General features: G+C 43.2%; 1 protein-coding gene across 3 annotated transcripts in view; it reads right to left on the reverse strand.

Moving 5' to 3' along the window:
- Positions 1-22,509, reverse strand: part of TSEN2 (tRNA splicing endonuclease subunit 2) — a 43,922-nt gene that overhangs the window by 7,368 nt on the left and 14,045 nt on the right. For all 3 annotated transcript variants that reach the window (XR_011473705.1, XM_070433609.1, XM_070433608.1), the window contains 7 exons: positions 22,081-22,117; positions 16,756-17,272; positions 15,830-15,907; positions 9,267-9,317; positions 6,217-6,355; positions 1,255-1,291; positions 396-507 (listed from right to left, as the gene is read on the reverse strand). Coding sequence is in view for 2 of the 3 variants with exons in the window: in XM_070433609.1 (XP_070289710.1) it covers positions 396-507; positions 1,255-1,291; positions 6,217-6,355; positions 9,267-9,317; positions 15,830-15,907; positions 16,756-17,272; positions 22,081-22,117 (971 nt within the window). In the remaining variant the exon portion in view is untranslated. The remainder of the gene's footprint in view (positions 1-395; positions 508-1,254; positions 1,292-6,216; positions 6,356-9,266; positions 9,318-15,829; positions 15,908-16,755; positions 17,273-22,080; positions 22,118-22,509) is intronic.

Here is a 22,509-nt window from a genome sequence, read left to right on the forward strand (position 1 = left end):
ATTCCTCACTTTTAGGCTGAGGATAAGAAATGGTGGTGAGACACATGTAATGTGTTTAGCAATAAATATTAATTCCCTCCCTGCCTTTTCAAGAGATCTGCGAATTTTGAAAATAAACATGTCAATGTTTGGACTCCTTTGTGAGTGTGTGGGTGAATTTTTGAGCATGTGCTGGCTGTGCTTACCAAAGGCACCCCAGAGAAGAAAGGCAATGCCCACCAGGTGGTGGTGGGAGGGACATAAGGGGGAGGAGAGCTTCTAGCCCAATCTTCCAGAACTTCACTGGTACAAACACTTTAAAGTTTCTCCAAATGACTTTTCTATTTCTACCACATTTAAGAAGAAAAAAAAAAACCAACCATTTAGGTGACCGATAATGCCAGAGCTGATGTTACCTTGGAGACATTCACTGAAACTCTGCTCAAGGTAGCCAGTGACTTCCAACTGAAAGGTCTTCGAAGAGAGCCCTCAAAATGGTCATCAACTAACTCAATAATGACAGAATAACTGGAAAACACACAACGGGAGTTTTAAAAATAAAACATATGAAATCAATCCATTTAAAAAGAATATTGTTTTTCCTACCAAGAACAAAGCTACAAAAAAATGTACATCATCTGATCCTAATTTCCCTAGACTGCTGAGAAAATACTAATGAAAAACTCACACTTCATGTTATAAAATTTTAGACTGATTTCAACACATATAGGAAAGGAACAGAAATATTTCTCCCAATATGAAAGCTGAGAATTCACTCAATGGTTTGGATACTAATACTCACTGATATTAAGATGAACAGTTACTACATAGAGTAACTCAATGTTTAATACTAAAAGACAGATTATCATAACCATTTGTTATTTTATATATAGTATAACACTGTTGGTGGATAAGGCACAAACGCATAGTATTAATCCTTATCAGGCCAACAGGAACATGACTAATTGATTCTGTGGCACTAAAAATTAAAATGGAGGCCAAAAATGTCATGTCCCTTAAAGTCAATGGCATTTAAAAATCACTCCAGCCTGGCCGCGTGGCTCAGTGGCTGAGCATCAACCTATGAACTAGGAGGTCATGGTTCGATTCCCAGTGAGGACACATGACCAGGTTGTGGGCTCGATCCCGTGAGAGGCATGCAGGAGGCACCCGACCAGAGGTTCTCTCTCATCATTGGTGTTGTTTTTTCTCTCTCCCCCCTCTCCCTTCCTCTCTTAAATCAATAAAAATATATTTTAAAAAATCACTCCAAACCTTGCATGGTAAAATGGAGGTCCTTTTCGATACAGCACTGCAAAGAAAAAGGAAGAAAATGTATAACCATGTGAAATAAAAATCTTATTTTATTACTTAAGTTTTTTTCTGCTCTACAGAGATATAAACACCCAATTAGCTATATGTGGGTAATCTGCAATATGCTCTGTAGGCTATTTTTAAAATCCAAACTGTTTTTCCCCCTGGAATGAAATGCAATTAGTAAAGCAAATCTGTTGCCAAGACCCTAACACTCTCCTCCCATCCCATCCCACAAATGAATTCTAAAGTCAAGTAAAAGTAATTCTTATCTTGCTGCTTGTTTTATACTCTCTGGAGTGAGCGCTTGAAAGTGTATTAAGAATGTGAGATTTATATAAAGTAGATAAACATTTTTATTTCTTAAATATTTTGTTGATTTCAGAGAGAGGAAGGGAGAGAAACATCAATGATGAGAATCCTTGATCAGCTGCCTCCTGCTAGTGGGGATTGAGCCCATCACTTGGATAAGTGTCCTGACTGGGAATTGAACCCTGACCTGGTTCATGGGTCGATGCTCAACTACTGAGCCACACAGGCCAGGTGTGGATGAACATTTTGTTATTCGTGTCAAATCAATGTAATTCAAAGTGTCTGAGCTAATGTGGCCAGTGCTGACTTAGGTGTTGGTGCTAGATATGAACAAGGCTCATGCCTATTTTTAAGAAATTCAAAGTCAAGTGGGGAAAAGAAATCACAAAACCATACACACCACTCAGAGGTCGGTCTGCCCTACTACAGCAGTGCCCCCTCCCAGGCGTGAGGACATGTTCCAAGATGCCAGTGGGTGCCTATATATATGTTTTTTCTTACACATACATACCTGTATTGAAGTTTAATGTACAAATTAGGCACAGTCAGAGATTAACAACAATAATTAATAATAAAATAGAACCATTATAATGGCTTTGGGCCATTATTAAGGTAAAGTAAGTGTTACTTGAACACGAGCACTGTGATACCCCGACCGCTGATCTGACAGCTACTCAGTGACTCATGGGTGGGGATCATCTCCAGCGTGGAGGCGCGGAGACGCTGGGCAGAGGGATGATTCATGTCTTGGGAGGGATGGAACGGGACAGCAATGGACTTCACCATGCTACTCAGAATGATGCACAATTTAAAACGTATGAATTATTTCTAGAATTTTCCATTTAATATTTTCAGACTGACATTGACCACATGTAAGTGAAATTGAGAAAAGCGAAAGGTCGGATAACAGGGGCCCACTGGTAATTCAGTGTGTGGAGGTCAGGAGCTGCTGCTGAAAGCATGGGGCCAGGGACTCTGCCCCGAGGTCCTCGAACTGCAGGAGCCCTTCAGAGGGAGGCGAACACCACACCTCACAGGAGACGAGATTAAAGATTAAAGGAGACGAGAGCAGGAAAGCACCGCGGCAAGCTCTGGTCAAAGGAGCCAGCACCACGGGAGCTTCTGGGTGGGAATGTAAAGAAAGACTCCCCGGTGGCCCCCGTGGCTTCCAGTCTCCTTTTCACCACTGGGTGAGCAAGGTCAACTAGCCGCGCAGCTGCACTTGATTTGAGATCCCTATCACTTGTTCCAAGTACTGCTCCTGGAATGAAATTTGATTGACAAGATTTATTCAAGGAAGAGTTTCTCTGATAAGATGTGAATTTCATAACGGCCCTTTGTCATGAGTCATTAGCTCTGTAAGCAGAAACAACTGTTACAAGAATGTCCTGGATTTAACCCGGGCTGGCAGTTCTGAGGTACATGTGATTAGGTCACTAGCCTTCAAAACTAAAATAATATTGTTGAAAACCAGGCACTGAGCAGCTGTGCCTGGAGAAGGGGTAAAGCTTAGGAAGCATTCCTCCCATCCCAGGCTAGCACTGCTGGTGAACCCTTGCTAAAGCAGGAACTGGGAAGACACCCTTCGTGTGGCTGCTGGGCCAGAGGCCTGGTCTCACATTAATTATACAAGCGGCTCCAAGTGCATGATAGGCCCCAGCTGTGGCAAAGGCCTCCGGGGAGTTGGGAAATAGCAGTTGATTTATTTCTTTTCTTTTCTTTTTAGAAAATCCGCCTGCTTGTCCGTTCTTTCATTCATCCTTATAAGGCAGTTTATTTTTAAATTAGGAAAGTTCTTGCCCGGCCAGTGTGGCCCAGTGGCTGTGTCGACCAATGAACCAGGTCAAGGTTTGATTCCCAGACAGGACACATGACCAGGTTTCAGGCTCGATCCCCAGAAGGGGCCTGCAGGAGACAGCCGATCAAGGATTCTCTCTTTTTTTAAAAAAATATATTTTATTGACTTTTCCACAGAGAGGAGGGGAGAAGGATAGAGAGCCAGAAACATCGACAAGAGAGAAACATTAATCAGCTGCCTCCTGCACGCTCCCCACTGGGGATATGCCCGCAACCAAGGTACATGCCCTTGACCGGAATCGAACCTGGGACCCTTGAGTCCGCAGGCCGACACTACATCCACGGAGCAAAACCGGCTAGGCAAGGATTCTCTCTTATCATTGATGTTTCTATCTCTCCCTTCCTCTCTCTGAAATCAATATAAAAAAAAAGATGTTGTTTTACAAAGCAGGTATTGTTACCCATGTTATATGAAGAGCAAATGAAATCTTGGAGAGATGAAGAAACTTGCGTAGAGCCAGCTGTGACCCAAAAGAATGCTCTTTCCATCACCCCATGCCACCTCTTAATGCATCACTGTAGCCTTATCCACTGGAAGATTCTACTCAAATTTCACCCATAAATTGAGAAAGTTGGAGAAGACCTGCCAAGCACTTGCACTGAGTGGCTATTCTTTTTTTTTTCTTTTTTTAATCCTCACCCAAGGATGTGTTTTTATTGATTTAAGAGAGAGAGAAAGGGAGAGGGGGGAGAAAGAAAAACATGGATGGGAGAGAGAAACTTCGATCAGTTGCCTCCTGTACCCACCCTGACCAGGGATCAACCCTGTGACCTTTCAGTGTATGGGATGATGCTCCAATCAACTGAGCCACACCGGCCAGGGCTATTCTTACAGGAACATGAAAAGGAGAACAGGGCAGGAAGCCAATGAAGAAAAATGAAACGGGCACATCACTTATTTAAGCAACGTGACCTGTAGCCAACACAATGATCTGGAGACCTAGCAAACTAATCTCAAGCTCATTCTGAACATTTGTGCGGTAACTCTGAGTTAGGATATTTGTATCTGAAATCCAGGCATGGAAGAAACAAACCATTTATCTTAGCGATATGGGTGATTCCTAACCTTTATTTTAAATTGTTGGCCCCCTTTGAGAATTTCATGAAAGCTACAGACTCTTGACCCAGAAAAACACACCAATCTATAAACACAATATTTTGAGTAAAATTTCAGGAGGTACCTTCCAGCCCCTGAAGACCATCGTCTGAGTCTAGGTTAAGCACACTCAACATTAGAGCACTTAAAGATTTAAAAGACTGAATTGGCTTCCTTTGGGGACTGACAAGGCTCAAAAGCATATGGGACATGTAGCTGACAGAGCTCAAAAGGCCTCAAGGGCCAGGACTTCTGAGAAGGCCTCTCCAATATCTGGCCTATCTTCCCAATATCTCCAGGGGGCTTACTTAATGTGTCCAAAACATTAAGCCAAATACCTAGGCATTATCCCTGATTCCTCTCTTACCCACAAATCTCACATCCATCCCATGTGCAGGGCTGGCTGGGCTCAGCTTCCCTTACTAAGTCACTCTGCTTCCATGTTTGCTCTCCTGCAGTCTTTTAGTAAGAGACCAGAAAGAGGATCCTGTCTTATTACGTCACTAAATTTAAATCACTCAGTTGATCTAAATCTCCTAAGACATCTAATCAGCAGAGTAACACCCAAAGTCTCTGCCAGGCCCTAGGGGAGCTGGCCCCAGCCTACACTCACTCTCCCCTGGACCTCTAAGTTCCAGACACAGTCTTCCTGTGGTTCCTGCCGCGCTTGTTCCTGCCTCCGGGCCTTTTCACTTGCTGTTCACTGTACCTGACACGTTCTTCCCCAAATTCTCAAGGGAACTGCTCTCACTGTGGCCACATATTTTCAGAGTGCTTTCCTGACCCCTTTACCAGCTCCCTTGACTCTGCTCTATTTTCCTACAATACTTACAGCACCTGCAAATGCATTATGTATTTGTTTGCTTGTTTGTCTCCCCCTCCAAAAAGTAAGTTGTCCCACCAAGGCAGCTTTGTGCTTGTCTTGTTCAGGTCTGTGTTCTTGGCCCACAGGAGACCTTCAGCAATTCTCTGTTGAATGAAGTGCTTACATGGCTCAGACTCCTCACTTCAAGTAAAGATCAGTGGAGGAAGAACTATGTAGAAGTTTCAGAGTCCGGGCTCCAACATTAAAAGCCCAGCTCTGTGAGTTACTGGCCCTGAACACTGTTAGGGGCAAATGACCATTCCCCCAAAACTGCAGTCTCCTTCTCAGAAAAATGAGGTTAACAGTACCCATTGCCTAGGTCCGCCGTAAGCATTACATGAGCTAATGAATGCAAAACACTCACTGCAGTGCTTGGCATGCACTGAATGATCAATCAGTGAGAGCTGTAGTTATTATTATAATGATTATTCTCATTTGTCAGATGAGGCAACTGTGGCCCAGAGGACAAGGGACTGCTCTATGTAACATGACCACATGGCTAATGGGAGGTGAGGGTAGGGAGATGGGGGTGCTGTAGGTTACAGAGCAGACAAGAGGAGAAACCTGACGTGGGTCTGCAAGCTTCTACTCCTGGGCTTTTCTCCTAGATTACTCTTTCGCTCACTCTGGACATACCCTAAACCCAATCCAAATATCCAGTATTCTTATTTAAGCCAGAAGGAAGCACCTCTTAGAAAAGATGAGCAACAGCACATATAACCAAATCTGATTTTCATCCTAGGATCTGATGCAAACCCTGGCTCTCACACTTACCAAGCCACAAATTACTTACGTAGGTCTGTTCCGTACTTAAGTCCCACTTTGGGCACCCAGCCCTTGCTCCGGAAGTAATGGTATGCCATATAGGTAGTCCTGAATGTGGGCTGAACTGCCGTGAAAACTTTCCAGAGTTTCATAATCGTTAAAGGCTCCTAAAGTTATTGAACAAAAATAGGCATTATTATGTATTTACTCACTCATCATTCATCCAGTGAATCAACATGTGTAAGTGTGAAGCTGGAGCAGTGAATAAAACAAACATGGTACCACCCTGGCCAATGTGGCCAAATGGGTAGAGCGTCAGCCTGAACACCAAAGGGTCAAGGTTCGATTCCCAGTCAAGGGCACATACCTGGGTTGCAGGTTTGTTCCCCAATCCCAGTCGGGGGGGCATGCGAGAGGCAACCAATTGATGTGCCTCTCTCACATTGATGTCTCTCTCTCCCTCTCCCCCTACTGCGCTCGCTAAAAACCAATGGAAAAAATATCTTTTGAGGATTAACAACAAACATGGTACCCAGAACAGAGGGACTTAACTAGAAGAGCTAGACATGTGCTGTCCAATGAGGTGCCTGAACTGAGATGTGCTGCAAATGTAAAATACACACAAAATTTCAAAAGCTTAGTATAAAAACAACTACCTTCATAATTTTGGACATGGTGGGTTACATAAACTATATATTATAAATTAATTTCACCTTTAAAAAAACCACTTTTTAATGTGGCTACCAGAAAATTTTAGATTATATACGTGGCTCCTGTCTGCTGCCCTGAAACAGTGACATCTGAGTGAAAGGGTGTGGTGGTGGCTGGGGAAGAACGTTCCAGGCAGAGGAACGAGTACATTTGAACAGGGGGGCTCAAATGTAACAAGTCCACAAGGCAGCATGTTCCAAAAGACCCTGAAGAGCAGCTACTATATGTCAGGCCATGCTCAGAAAAGCCACAAATAATTTTGTAAAAGCTTTAGAAGAATGCTCCATTTAGTTTTTGAAACTAGAGAATTTGTTATCTGATAGCACAAATTAATAATCCACTACTTATAAGAGAACTTTGTTTCTAATGTAGGACTTGAAGAGACTGAGAAAGTTCGGTTCAGAGAACATTCTGATGTATCAATACAAAAAAAAAAAAAAAAATACAACAGTGAAAACCAGATAAGTTTGGGACGTTTTCTGCTTCATTTCAGTGCTTAGTAAAATGGTCAATTCTTCAGTTGGTTTAAGGTTCAGTCACTCGAAAAGATTTGCTCAGTTGGCTCAGGTGAAGATTTTAATACCATAAGTATGAGTTAGAGTTGTGGTTTTTCTTTTACTTTTTTGGAGTCAGCTGTTCCTAAGGTGGAAGCTCCATATGTGTGTGGCCTTCAAATCCCACTGCGAGGAAACACTCAACCCCTCCTCTGAGAAGCAAGTCGTGTGGAGCTGAACTTCCAGTTGGATAGCCCACCATGTTTCTGATGTTGAGGGTTCTATGTAGCAGTGGGAATGTTCTGACAAATTTCAGCTGAGGCCCAAGAGAGGAGGCAGGGTGGGCTAAGAATGGCCACCATCTGGGAAAATGAGTCACCCATCAGCCAGACACCCATTTTCAAACCCATGGAATACTCGTGAAAAAGATTTATATACTTAGAATCTGATGAGTGATAAAGTTATGTACTTCCAAGAACAGAATGAAATATGCCTTCTCTAGTTTATTTACTGTTCTGCTTACATTTTTCTTTTTAATTTAGATTTCATTTAAATCAGTTTGAATATGTATTATAATCACATGGATCAGAATTCAAAAAGTACAAAAAGTGAACAGTGGAGCCCTGGCCAGTGTGGTTCAATTGGTTGGGTGTTGTCCCGTGCACTGAAAGACTGATGGTTCAATTCCCGTTCAGAGCACATGCCTGGGTTGTGGGTTGGTCCCTGGCAGGACGCATGCAGGTGGCAGCTGACTGATGTTTTCTCCCCATCAATGTTTCTCTCTTTCTACCTCTCCCTCCTCTCTATAAAAATCAAAAAAAAAAAAAAAAAAATCTTGCCCTCACTGGTTTGGTTCAGTGGATAGAGCGTCAGCCTGCGGACTCAAGGGTCCCAGGTTCGATTCCGGTCAAGGGCATGTGCCTTGGTTGCGGGCACATCCTCAGTAGGGAGTGTGCAGGAGGTAGCTGATCGATGTTTCTCTCTCATCGATGTTTCTGACTCTCTATCACTGTCCCTTCCTCTCTGTAAAAAATAAATAAAATATATTAAACAAACAAACAAACAAAAAAACCAAAACTCTATTCCTAAAAAAAAAAGTGTAGAGGGGAAAGTCTCTCTCCCATACGTGTTCTCAGCCCGCCACTTCCTTTACTAGAAGGCAAGCAATGGTATCAACTTCTTATGGGATGACAATCTAAGGGAAGCAGGCTGCTGTACAAAATCATGTGCTTTGGAGCTACCCTGACCTTGGGTGAGGTCACCTTATCTATAAAATTCTTACCAGATGGAAGGATTAGAAATATTGTACGTAAAGCACCTAACACACAGCCTGAAGTAGTGCTAAACACTGGTAGCTTTTACTGTTGTTGTTAATTCTGTAGTACTGTCCTGACACAGATTTCCTGGTTATTATGTAAGATATCGCTTTTCTCCTAACCTCTGGGAATAAAATTCAATCTGAAAGGGTCAAAGCTGGCTTTTGCCAGAACAGTTCCAAATCAGGACCCAAAGCTGAACTTTGAGAAGAAGTCACTTCCTATTTTATTTAGTGAAATTACTACAACCTACTTTTAATATCAGGAGAGTTTAAAGTGGATTACAGCCGAAACCGGTTTGGCTCAGTGGATAGAGCGTCAGCCTGCGGACTGAAGGGTCCCAGGTTCGATTCCGGTCAAGGGCATGTGCCTGGGTTGCGGGCACATCCCCAGTGGGAGATGTGCAGGAGGCAGCTGGTTGATGTTTCCCTCTTGTCGATGTTTCTAACTCTCTATCTCTCTCCCTTCCTCTCTGTAAAAAAATCAATAAAATATATTTAAAAAAATAAATAAATAAAAAAAAATAAAGTGGATTACATATAAATAAAACAACTTACCTTTCCACAGTAAACACTCAGACATCCCAGAGCATAGACCAGGAAGAAGGCCTAAAACAGGGCAAGCAGAAAATGCTCATTAGAAACTATTTCACACTGCTGAGAAATTATTTTACAGATTGATTTGTTTTCACCTCAAATACAAATTAATGTTCTGAATCTTCATCAAAATGGTCACATATTTTTAACAGAAATGGTTCATATAATCTTCAAATGTTAAAAAAAATCTAAGAAAATATGAATGTCCAAAACTGGTTTTAAATAAGTGAAAAATGCCCATTCTTGCCACCTTTACTCAACATCATACTAGAAGTCCTAGCCAGAGCAATTAGGCAAGAGAAAGAAATAAAAGACACCTAAATTGGGAAAGAAGAGGTAAAACTCACTACATACAGATGACATGATCTAATATGTAGAAAACTCTAAAGAATCCACTAAAAAACTATTTTTTTCTTTTTTTAAAAATATATTTTATTGATTTTTTACAGAGAGGAAGGGAGAGAGATAGAGAGTCAGAAACATCGATGAGAGAGAAACATCGATCAGCTGCCTCCTGCACACCCCCTACTGGGGATGTGCCCGCAACCCAAGTACATGCCCCTGACCGGAATCGAACCCGGGACCCTTCAGTCCGCAGGCCGACGCTCTATCCACTGAGCCAAACCGGTTTCGGCAACTAAAAAACTATTAAAACTAATAAATAAATTCAGCAAAGTTGTAAGATATAAAATACATAGAAAGAAATCTATTGAGTTTCTATACATTAATAAAGAACTATCAGAAAGAGAAATGAAAACAAACAAACCAAAAACAATCCCGTTTACAATTGCATCAAAAAGAAATAAAATATCTAGGAATAAATTTAACCAAGGAGGTGACTTGGTAATGATTGATAGCTATAATCTAGATAACAATGCTTCTTGGAATTCTGATCAATTTTTAAAAGAATAAAATGGCTTGAGAACTACTACTTTAGTTTTACTCAGATCCAAATCTAGAGATGCTCTGAAGATGGTGGTTTCATAGTCCCAATCATCATGGTCCACACACCACGTCCTGCCTGGACTTCTGCCAAGGCCTCTCTCTTCTTCCTTAGCCCCTTTACAGTCCACTCTCCACAGGAGCTAGAGCCATCTTCTCAAAACGTGGAGATTGGCCAGCCAGCGTGGCTCAGTGGTTGAGCATTGACCTATGAATCAGGAGATTATGGTTTGATTCCCAGTCAGGACACGTGGTTTCGGGCTCAATCCCCCACTGGGACATGCAGGAAGCAGCCAATCAAAGATTTTTTCTCATCATTGATCTCTCTCCCTCCCGCCCCCCCCCCCCCTTCCCTTCCTTAAAAAACAAAAAGAAAAAAACAAAGCAAAACAAAAAAACGTGAAGATGTGGCCCCCATGACTAAAACCCTCCAAAGGGCTTTATTGCATTCTTTCGTTTATTTGTTTGTTTTGTTAATCCTCACCCAATGATATTTTTTCCATTGATTTTTTAGAGAGTGGAAGTGGGGAGAGGAAAAGGAGGGAGACAGAGGGAGAGACATTGATGTGAGAAAGACACATCAATCATGCACATGCCTCAACTGGGGCCCAGAACAAACCTGCAACCGAGTACATGCGAGCTCTTGACTTTGACCGGAATTGAACCTGCGGGACAACACTCTAACCACTGAGCAACATCAGCCAGGGCCTTTATTGCATTCCCGATTCCCACCATCTGCAGCAGCTCTATGTCTGACCACCAGTCTCTCTAGCCGTCTTGGCTTCACTTGTCCCCTAAACACATTAAGCTCATTTCTGCCTCTGTAATTGCTATTTCCACATTTGGCATAAACTGCCCCAGACTCAAAGGTCACTTCTCGGAGGTCTTCCCCAACCACACAGTTTAAGTAACCCCCATATTGACTGTCTTCTTCAAAAGAGCACTTATTTTTGTCTGTAAATATCCTTCTTATGTGTGTCTCTACAAGTAGAATGCAAATTCTGTGAGAGCAGAAAGGTCTAGAAAGGGGTCTAGGACACTCTGGGTGCTCAATGCCTGTGCTGGAAGAATACAGAAACAGGTCCCTGGATCCTGTCCTTGGTTTAGGCCTAGAGCCACCTAGAGCAGGCCAGGCCCTCAGCTCAGTGTGGACACTGTTATAGTTCTCCTTTCAGCTACTGGTGACAGCCTTCCCAGGAGTCCTCAGCCTTATTCTGATCTTTTCCCTTCCCATGGCCCCATACTTATTAATACAAAATCCTTCTTTCTCTCAGATGGACACCAACAACGGCCTAAAGGTGCATGGAAAAGACAAAGTTGGTTTCTCAAACAGCCACGTCCTCCTGTCCCTTTCATTTTCTCACTTCTTGGTTCAGATGGTGTAACAGGAAGAATGAGCTTTGAGATATGACGGATCTGGGATGGAATCTCATTAATGGCCAGGGCCTTGGAGATCTCACTTAAACTATACTACCTCACCTATAAAATAGGAATAATAATGCCTTCTTAAAGTTTTAATGAGATTAAATCTCATAAAAATTTAAAAAGCTATGCAAACACCTAACTGCTCAATTCATTTTAGTTTCCCTTCCTTTCTAAAAAGGACAAGTTCCATCCAATTTTTGCCCAGCAGCAAACATACATTTCCCAAAGAACTGATGAAACCAATGCCTCATTTTAATTGGCCTAAAATGGCTTTCATGAATCAATGCAATCTGCTCTCAGGCACTTATTATAGATGGAGAGGATCTCATTTCAGTTGAGTTGGTTTTATTTAGAAGTCATCAGTACACTGGGGAGATCTGGGGAGACTGGCAATACTGTCCCTTGAGATCTCATGGATAAGTTTTTTCTTTGACAATACTAATAAGATAGAAGGATGAGTTTAACAATTATTTTAACGTTTCATATAACAGCATAAGAGCTCTCCGTAAGAGATCTCTAAGTCAGCTGTGGTATTACCATTCTCAATCCCTAAAAAGAACTGCTTTGTTCACCACAGCAGGGCTGCTAGTGTTCCTGACAGACATTTACAGAAATACATTAAACAGTGCAAGTGGCGTGCCAAACACGGGTGATTCTCTCAACGGCAACCTGCCAAACAGAACTGAGAAGAAGAACCAGGCTTAACTGCGTGCTCCCCAAAAACTCCTGTAACACGTTTCTGGAATGTTCTCAGGAGCCAAGCAGCTTCCAAGAATGCAGAGCAGTCTCATCGGCTATCTCCTCTTCCTCTTGCCCTTTGGGAGGGAGTGTTTGGGAGGAGGCTTTTGTCATTCAAAGCATCAACTGGTCACCCACCTGGAACAGTAAGGTTGGACCCCGGTTTCCACACCTGATACTCTCTCCAGGCCTTCTGATGCCGCCTACCAGAGCCGAGAGGGTCTTCATGGCCTCAGCCCCCCAGTCCACGCTCCTCCTGATGCCAGCTCTGGTCCCTGCCACTCCCCTACATCCCTGCCTGCAATTCCCCGGTGCCACCACGACCAGGTCAGACCCCTACTCATAGATACGCCTACCACAATCTAGCCCTCCTGCGCTGTGCTTTCACGTCCGGGACCGAGCTGCATAAAGAGCCCATGCTGTCCCGTGTCCATCTGGCAATCCCCTATTCATCCTTTAACATGTGCAGATATCACCAACTCTGCAAAATCTTTCCAGCTAGCACGTGTCCCTTTGGACTCCACCAGTTTCTTGCAAATTCCACACCTCGTACACATCCATTTAACAAATAATTATTAAGCACCTAATGGATGACAGGCATTGGGTACAAGGACACAAGAGGAGCAACACTGGGACAATACTTACATATCACACTGTACTTATCGCATAGAATTGTAATTACCATGGAGCTACCTCTAGGACCAGAGCAATATTCTATGTACTTCTGTATTATTAGTACTAAGCCCAGTGCCTGGCACAAAGTAAATACCCAGTGAATATTTTTGTAAAATATTGATTGCACATACCTGAAACTGAAGAGAAAGAAAACACATACAGAACAAATACATACAGAACAAGTGCTATGTTATTCAGAGATCTCATTTAAAAATGAACAATTTTCTTACACATTTCCCAGATTCATATTTGTTGGATTCATACTGTTAATAAATAAATTTTTATTAATGTGATATTATATACCAACTATACTTAAATTAAAAAAAATACTGATTGTGCCCTGGCTCGTGAGTCTGCTGGTTGGAGTGTCATCCTGTGCACCAAAGGGTCTTGGGTTCGATCCCCAGTCAGGGCACGTACGGGAGACAAATGATTGATGTTTCTCTCTCTCTCTAAAACCAATAAAAACATATCCTCGGGTGAGGATTTAAAAAAAACTGATTGTGAAAGAAAGTTCCAATTAGCTACTAAATAGCTTTTACAACTAACTTAATAGTGATGATAATAAGAATAGCAGGCACTAACTTACTGAGCATTTACTATATACCAGGCACTGTGCTGAACCCATTACAGGCATAATTTAACTTCCAGACCATCTTATAAATAAGGTGTTATATAACCCTCATTTTAGAGAAGAAAGCAGAGACTCAGAGGTCAAGCACCTATCCACAGTGCTGTCCAATACAGTAGCCATTAGCCACATGTGGCTGTGATTATTTTAGTTTTTCCTTTTTATGTTTTTTTTATTATTTACATATTTATTTATTTTAATCCTCACCTGAGGATTTTTTCCATTGCTTTTATTTTATTTTATATATATACACACTAGAGGCCCAGTGCAGGAATTCATGCATGGGGGGGGGGGGGGTCCCTTGGCCTGGCCGGCGATCCAGGCCTATTGGGGGGCCAGCTGGCCTGGGGGATAGGCTGCGGGAGGTTGGTCAGCCGGGGGGTTTGAGGAGGGAGAGGGGCCACAGAAGGTTGGCTGGCTGGGGGGAGGGGCTGTGGGAGGTTGGCTGTGGGAGTGCACTGACCACCAGGGGGCAGACCTGCATTGAGCGTCTGCCCCCTGGTGGTCAGTACGTGTCGTAGTGACTGGCTGACCAGTCGTTTGGTTGTAACGGTTGCTTAGGCTTTTATGTATATAGATATATTTTAATTTATATTTATTGTTGAAAGTATTACAGAAGCCCCCTTTTTTTCCCCCATTGATCCCCTCAACCCAGATCTCACTCCCTCCCCAGGTCCATTGCTTTTAGACAGAGTGGGAAGGAGAGGGAGAGTGAGAGGGAGACAAAGACTGAGAGAGAGAGAGAGAGAGAGAAAGAAACATCAACGAGAGAGAGACATACTGATTGGTTGCCTCCTGCACACGCCCTGACCAGGGTTGGGGAATGAACCTGCAACCCAGGTATGTGCCCTGGACCGGGAATCGAACCTGAGACCCTTCAGTGCGCAGGCCAATGCTCTAACCACTGAGCATACTATCAGGGCTGCTGTGTTTTAAATGTAGTTGGCACAACTGAGAAACAGAATTCTGAATTGTGTTCAGTTTTAATTAGATTAAATTAAATAGCCACACGCAGCTAGTGGCTATTGTATATTCAACAGTAGACTAAGCTGTCTCATTTGTAAAATGAGATGAAGTAAATAATTCCAAACATCCCCTCCTGCTCTGAAAGTCTGTTCTTTGTATCACTGGCTTCTCTGCAAGGGAGGACGTGCAGACCAGGAGATCAAGAGGCTACAGAGACACAATTACTTCTCTGTGCACACATCTATGAAATCACCCATGTGGATGCATTTAACAAGCACTCCTTGCCACCTAGATATACGCCAAGAACTGTGCTAGGCACTGCAGAAGCTATCCAAGACTGGCAGGAGTGCTCCTGGAGAGGAGGCACACCCATGGACATGAGACTGGGGAAGAGGTGCTACCCTGAAGGGCAGAAAGGACATGTCTGTGTACAGTACAAATGTAAGCATAAAAAGGAAGGATTGGCACTAACCGGTTTGGCTCAGTAGATAGAGTGTCAGCCTGTGGACTGAAGGGTCCCAGGTTCAATTCCAGTCAAGGGTATATGCCTGGGTTGTGGGCTCGATCCCCAGTGCAGGAGGCAGCCGATCAATGATTCTCTTTCATCATTGATGTTTCTATCTCTCTCTCCTTCTCCCTTCCTCTCTGAAATCAATAAAAATATATTTAAAAAAAAGGAAGAACTGAATGTCATGTGAACACAGTCTAGAGGAATTCCAAATCACAGGAAAAACATGATGCAGTTGTTAGAAAGCCACTTTTTAAGTCAACTTTTGAGAAAGCAGCTATTGTCTTAAAGAGAGCACGTATTGGGAATTCGCAGAAGGGAATACCCAGAGTTACTGAATCACATGCAGAATTGCATTTGGAGGCAGACTCTATAATCTACAGCAGGGGTCCTCAAACTACGGCCCGTGGGCCACATGCGGCCCGCCGAAAACATTTATCCGGCCCGCCGGGTGTTTTTGCCGCCGCTGTGTGCATAGGAATTTGTTCATAGTTTTTTTTTAAACTATAGTCCGGCCCTCCAACAGTCTGAGGGACAGTGAACTGGCGCCCCCTGTTTAAAAAGTTTGAGGACCCCTGATCTACAGTGTTGCCCAGTCCCAGAGACCAGTAGCTGGAAAGGAAACAGGCTGGCACATACCTCCTCTAGGCTGAGCTGCAAATACTCAAAGATCCTGTATGGATTTCTTCTGCAGATTAGTCTCTTCGTTTGTGCCAACTGAAGAGAAAGATAATACATACAGAACAAATGGAAGCACTACATTTTATACGAAGGATACTGCATTTTAAAATGAACAACTTTCTTATAAATTTCCCAGATTCACAATTGTTGGATCCACACTGTTAAAATTAAGTTTTTATTACTTATGTGGAAAAGTTTTGCTTCTCTACTTTAACATTTTATTTCCTTTCTTTGTGCCTCATGAGTATTTCCCGTAGTGATCATTTTGTTGGTTGATTTTATGTGCTGCTTTTTTTCATCGTACCTCGTAAGCAAGTGCCTAGATTCTTAATGAGCCATAAACCTCACTTGAAAGGCTAGCTAATATTTCTTCAAGTGGGTGTTCCACATACTCCTTAACGATTAGATTGTTTCTCATGTTTGGCCATTACAGATAATTCTAGGGCAACTCTGACAGCGTCCCCTAAGGAAGTGCCTGTTAACCTGCTTCCCGTGCTTCCCTGGTGACAGCTAACTTCCACACTTGAGACCCGCCCCTCGGCTGTACTCAAGACTATGTGCAGGCACCACTGCATTTCTCTTTCTCCCTAACAAGGGAGGATTATTGGACCTGCTTCAATTTATTAAAACGCTAAGTTATTCACAAACTTTAAGGTTTTAGTTGAAACAGCCCTCACAACTACTGATCCACCAGGGCAGGACCCAGTGCCCACTGGCTCCGTTGGAGCGTCTGCAGTGTGGTGTCCTGACCGCCTCTCTCATAAGCTGGGTGCTCAATATGGGACTGCTACCAGTTCCAAGCAAGGGACGTCCAATGAGCCAACACCTTCTATTGGCCAGAAGCAAATGGCTTTGGAAGAAGTGATTTATTCTCTTCTACTTACTTTCTCACATGGGGCATCCTCCTTCTCGCTCACATCACACACGACTTCCTCCACCAACACGTACTCATCATCAGGCCCGCTCGCTCTGGCACAGAGGGGACCCGCTCGTTGGCTGCTGTCCTGACTGCCACCCTGGGAGAGAACATCTTTTTGGCTACAATGGGCTTGGGACAGAGGCTCAGGGACCTCTAATAAGTGTTCATCCAAGCCGTTTGCAGGTAGTGGGTCATGCTCAGGGCCTTCCTGCAGGCAGTCTGATGGTGTGCTGGGACCCTCCATATCATCTGACTTTTTCAAGTCTCTGTTCATCACAGAAAGTTCCTTTCTATCTGCTGTGGCTTCTATTTTGGAAACCATTTCAGAGTTCAGCTCATCGTGCAATGGAACGTCTTCATTCTGTTCTATGCAAGGATGCTCAAGTGGTTTTGTGTAATCTTCAAGGATTCTGTGCACTGTACTCTCATCCTTCCCCTGTCTTCGCATGAGCTTTGTGGCCCATTCTACACTACGGCGATACCTGCAAAATAGAAATAGTGTTAGCAACAACACTTGAATTTTAGAATTAAAAAAACAACAACAAACCCACACAAAAAAAGAGACAACAGAACATGTAAAAAAGATGAGAAGGTAGTAAGCCAAAATATTTACAGTGGTTTTTCTCAATGGTGGGCTATAGGTAAATGTTTTCTTTATACTTTTCTGCATCCTCTAACTGTTCTACAATGAACATGTATTACTTTTGTTTGCTTTTATTATAAAGCTTCACTTAACTTGCTGAATTAAAAAAAATTAACCTCAGTTTAGCAAAGTATGACAATTTGTATAATTTAAAACTGGTGGACCAAATGATTTTGGTAAATACAAAGAAAAAATGGTCACCCTTTGTCAGAATTTGTTCTGTATTATTTTCAATTTTTAGGTATTGCATTTTCAGATATATCTTCCATTCATAACATAAAGAGCCTTTGTCTAGTATTGGAAAGCAAAAATGAACATTTCAATATTTTTCACAGTCCCTCCTAATGTCTCCACTGCACATGGAAAAAAATGATTACGAATAAGTACATACAGCCAAGCATCCTAACAGAAAAGGCCCCTTCTTCCATAATAATTTTTAAACTATATTTTAATGAGAAAATACATGCTTAGTTTCTTAAACTTGAAGGCAAGCCCTGAACACCTCCCGGTTACAGAATTTACAGCAAGACAACAGGGCTCTGCTCTGCTGACTGTCGGCACCTAACGATGCTTCTGGGATGGTGCATGGAACGTGAGGCCTCGCCACGTGTGGGAAAGCTGGCCTGTGGAAGCCAAAGACTCCGTGAAACTCAAGCACTCTGGCCTCTACCTACAGCGATTAGTGTAAAAAGCACCCAAGAGGACACATGGCTTGTGAGAAGTCAGATGTAATTTTAGTCTTCACCTTGAGTATTTTGTCTGCATAGGGATGTCTGACTCTGTCATAGCTTTTAAACTGCTACATCCCACACACAGTTAAACAAGGAAGGTGGCTTCTGCAATATTTGAAAAAGAGATCTGTGGCTGCTTGATCCTAATTCATCAGAAGAATCTCCAAACTGTCCACATCCTGTTTATACTTCATGGGGATGAACATGCATTCCTATATATTGGGAACAGTCTCTTAGATTTAAAAATTAAAACCTGGCAAGGCTACTCTAACACTGAAAAAACAGGACGATGCAGCGATGACATGCATGGACTCTGGCTTGCACATTTTGTGGTCAGCCCTGATTCTGACACTTATAACTGTGTGACAAAGCCAATTACTTAACTTCTCTCTGCTTCAGTTTCCACCCATAAGATGGGGAAAATGGTACTACTGCCTCAGAAGGATCACGTTATGTACTACTTTTTATACTCGAGGCAAAAAAGTGTAGCTGCCCATACAACAGCGAGATGTCTTTCACCTGTATGAAAAGTATGGTCACTGGTGCATGCAGGGAAAACTTTCACCTGAGAGATCTAAAAACAATCTCTGCTCTTCATATCACTTAAAGCATTGGTTTGATGCTTTTATGGGTCTATAAATCTTCATTTGAACACAAATTTTTGTGTCAATGTATATTTTTCTGGGGCAGGGTTCCACTTTTATCAAATTCCTTGACTCAAAATATACGAAAGAACCACAGAATGAAAGATTCAACAGTTCCCCGCTTTGAGCAGAAGATCTGGAATAGAGAGAGACAGCACACACAGGTCACTGCTCTGCTCTTTGCAAAAAAGCGGCCAAGGCAGATGTGAGTGCAAACCCTCACTCCATCATGGTCTTGCACTAGTTACATACCTTCCTAAGGCCCAGTTCTTCTGTGAACCAGGGGTAACTGTACTTCCCTCACGGGGTTGTTGCAAGGATTAAAGGAGACAAGACATGTGAAGTGCTCAGGATATAGCAGGTGCTCAATAAATATTTGTTCCTACATGATTGTGGGGTTTTTAGGGAGACTTGAAAAATAAAAACATTTTGGCTCAATATGTATCACACTGAAATGCAAATGACATCTTAATGAATGGAAATGTGCACCTTAATTAACTGCTCTTCGAGGGCAGGGCGGTCATGTGGGGACAAGCATTGCACATCGCGCTCTGCAGCTGGCACTTCCGCGAGTCTCAGCTAAGCCCCTGCACCTCCAGCCTCTTTTTGCTTTTCTGACAAATGCCAGAATCATGCCTGCATTTCTGTCTCAGAATGACCTGATGTTCATTTCTGAAAGCGCAAATGAGACAGTGGCTATAAAAGTAAGGAGAAGAAAGCCTCGAAGTAAGACTGATGATGAAAACAGCCAGATGCACAGATGACTAAAACATATGGCATATGGGTCATAGAACAGGTGTCCTCCAATTGGCTGGCAATGCCTTCAAAAGCCAAATCCTACTGCAATTAACCCCAAACACTGCTGGAGAAACGGCAGGAAAAGAAAAGCGAAAGTCAGAAAGGGGAGGGCGGCAGAAGGAAAAGGTGTCAGCGGCTCTGATTAGAAACGGTAATGAGACTGATGAAAAGCAGACCCATTTTAGGGCAGCAACACAGATGGTACCACTTGAACACGCCTCAGCTACTCGTGTTTCTATGCCTTGAGCACACCTCTTCCATTTCCATAGAATGCCCGTCTCTACCATTTTATTGCTTAATGCCCCTTTATCACTGGGAGTTCACAGCAAACTGGTTTTGAGTCCGTCTGCTTAGGTCCAAGTACTGGCCTTGAGCAAGTTTAGCTTCCTCTGGTTCTATTTCCTCACCTGCCAGAGACAGAAAACAACAGGACCTACCTCACAGGGGGGATGGAAGGACTTACGGAGACAACCCATAAACATGTTATCAGCATGGTACCTAGCACAAGGAACATATTAAGAAATGCCAGCATACAAAACTGTATTATTCTCATTATGGTCAATTCCTTTCAGGCTCTGGAGCTGGACTTTCTGGCTTAATCTCATGTGATCTTGGGCAAGATAACTGCAGATTCCCATGCACGGGATGGGAATGACTACACCTACCTGAGGGGTTTCTTAAGAAGATGAACTGAGATGATACAGGTATATAGACCAGTAACTGGCACTGTTGGAGCAACCAGAACCCATTGGCCATAATGAGGAGGACGGTGATGTGGCCACAACCAGAAGATAACATGAGGCATGGGAGGATCCTCCCCTTGAGCTGTCTGAGGGAGCACAGCCCTACGTGCCTTGATTTTGGATTTCTAGCCTCCAGATCCGTGAGAATAAATTTGTTCTTTTAAGCCACTCAAGTTGGTGGCACTTTGTTATGGCAGCCCTAGGGAACTAATACAGGATCAATAACATTCTTGGAATATTACTCTGCAGAGGTTACAAGGGCTAACCCTCAGGTAGGCGACATTCAGAAACTTACATATTCAAACTGGCTTGATGTCACATCACCTTTATTGCCAGCCCAATCAGGATACAGCTGAGGGGCAGGCTTCTCTTCTGTTTCTTGGTCTCAGTGTTGGTTGCAGCAACCTGCCTATAGGCAGCCCTCCTGGATTCGGGTTCTGCTAGGTTCTTAGCTGGCCCCTCCCACAGTCTGGGGCCCTACCCACAGTCTGGGGCCCTACCCCTATGCCCAGTCCTCAGTCTTAGCCAAAGCAGCCACTGAGATCTCCCTGGTGCCACTGCCTCCCAGACACTCATCTGGCCACGGGGTCACTGGGCATGTAAACAAAAGAGGCTATCAGATCCTGTCAAACATGCAGAAGCAAGATGAGAAATCACTGTGGGTTGTGTGTTGTTTTAAAGGCTTCCTAGAGGAGTTGCAACTCAAGCTCCTCCTCAGGGATGATGAGGATTTAGATCAGTGATGGCGAACTTATGACACGCATGTCAGAGGTGACACGCGAACTCATTTTTTTGGTTGATTTTTCTTTGTTAAATGGCATTTAAATATATAAAATAAATATCAAAAATATAAGTCTTTGTTTTACTATGGTTGCAAATATCAAAAAATTTCTATATGTGACATGGCACCAGAGTTAAGTTAGGGTTTTTCAAAATGCTGACACGCCGAGCTCAAAAGGTTCGCCATCACTGATTTAGATGGACTAATGTAAATCAACAAGATCCTAGCAAGGCAGCACTAAGTGTTGGGGCTGCCAAGAGGAACCGACATGGTCCCTGCTCTCTAGGAACTGACATTCTCAGTCTTGGTGTGCGACAAACCGTACAGTGAGGGGCCCCAAAGCAGACTCCGTGGGAGCTGGAGGAATGACCCCCAACCCAGCGGAGGGAAGGGTGGTGGTGAGGAGAGAAACTCTGAGACAGCCACCAGTAGGCCAAGCGTGGAGTGTGGAGAAATAGCCAGCCGTGTGCATGTCTGTAGGGTGAGGGACAAGTGTTCCAGGGAACAGCGTGAACAAAGCCCAGGGGAAGGAGTCGCACTACGAGTGGACGAGGAAGAGCCTCGGTGAAAGCCTCTTCCTCTAACCCTGCAAGTGTAGAGCGAGGAGAGGGGTCAGGGCGTGTATGCCCACACAGCACAGGAAGCCAGATCTAAACGTAAGTCTAAGCACCTTAGCTCTTAAAGACATACACATTACGGGGTAGTTGTTCCTATTCTGGAAGGAATTCAACTGGCAAAGGATTTGGTTTAGGATTATTTTTAAAAATAAACTTAGTACATTTCAAATATTATTTGATTCACATTAAACTCAGACACATTTCAAAGACTATTCCAAAAAGAAAAAAAAAAAAAAAGGAAAGGCATGAACTACCACATCAGAAAAGGTTTCCTAAAAATAGACCCGATTTAAGCCATAATTTTGACCAAGGCTGCAGTTCACCATGACTTACTTCTCTGATGTGATTATAGGCATATTTGTCTTCATATCTGTAACAACAAAGAAACAAAGAAGTTCTATTAATTCAGACAAATTTTCCTTAAGGAGAAAAAACTCTGAAAACCTAGAAAACACTAAGAATATTCCAACATCCACAAAATCACACACCTAAAAGGCTGACTGTCCAACCAGCAATGGCAAACATGTGCTTTATATGCCATCACTCCCTGCACTCAAACCCCTGGCAGGCGCAGCTGACCAATCAGTGCCCTTGCTGGGCTCAGGTGTGACCTCGGCATCCTTCTCAACTCAACACCGCAGCTAAGCAGGATAGTATGCAGAGGAATCCTCCTGCCACCTCTGAATGCTCATGCTCTCAAGTTTCAGATGAGAATACAGAGACCCTAAAGCTATACACTTTAGCCTCATTGCCCCATGCTAC

This window comes from Myotis yumanensis, unplaced genomic scaffold (genome assembly GCF_028538775.1).
Source record: "Myotis yumanensis isolate MYYU_CA2020_CCGP unplaced genomic scaffold, mMyoYum1.0.hap1 SCAF_14, whole genome shotgun sequence".
NCBI classification, from domain to species: domain Eukaryota; kingdom Metazoa; phylum Chordata; class Mammalia; order Chiroptera; family Vespertilionidae; genus Myotis; species Myotis yumanensis.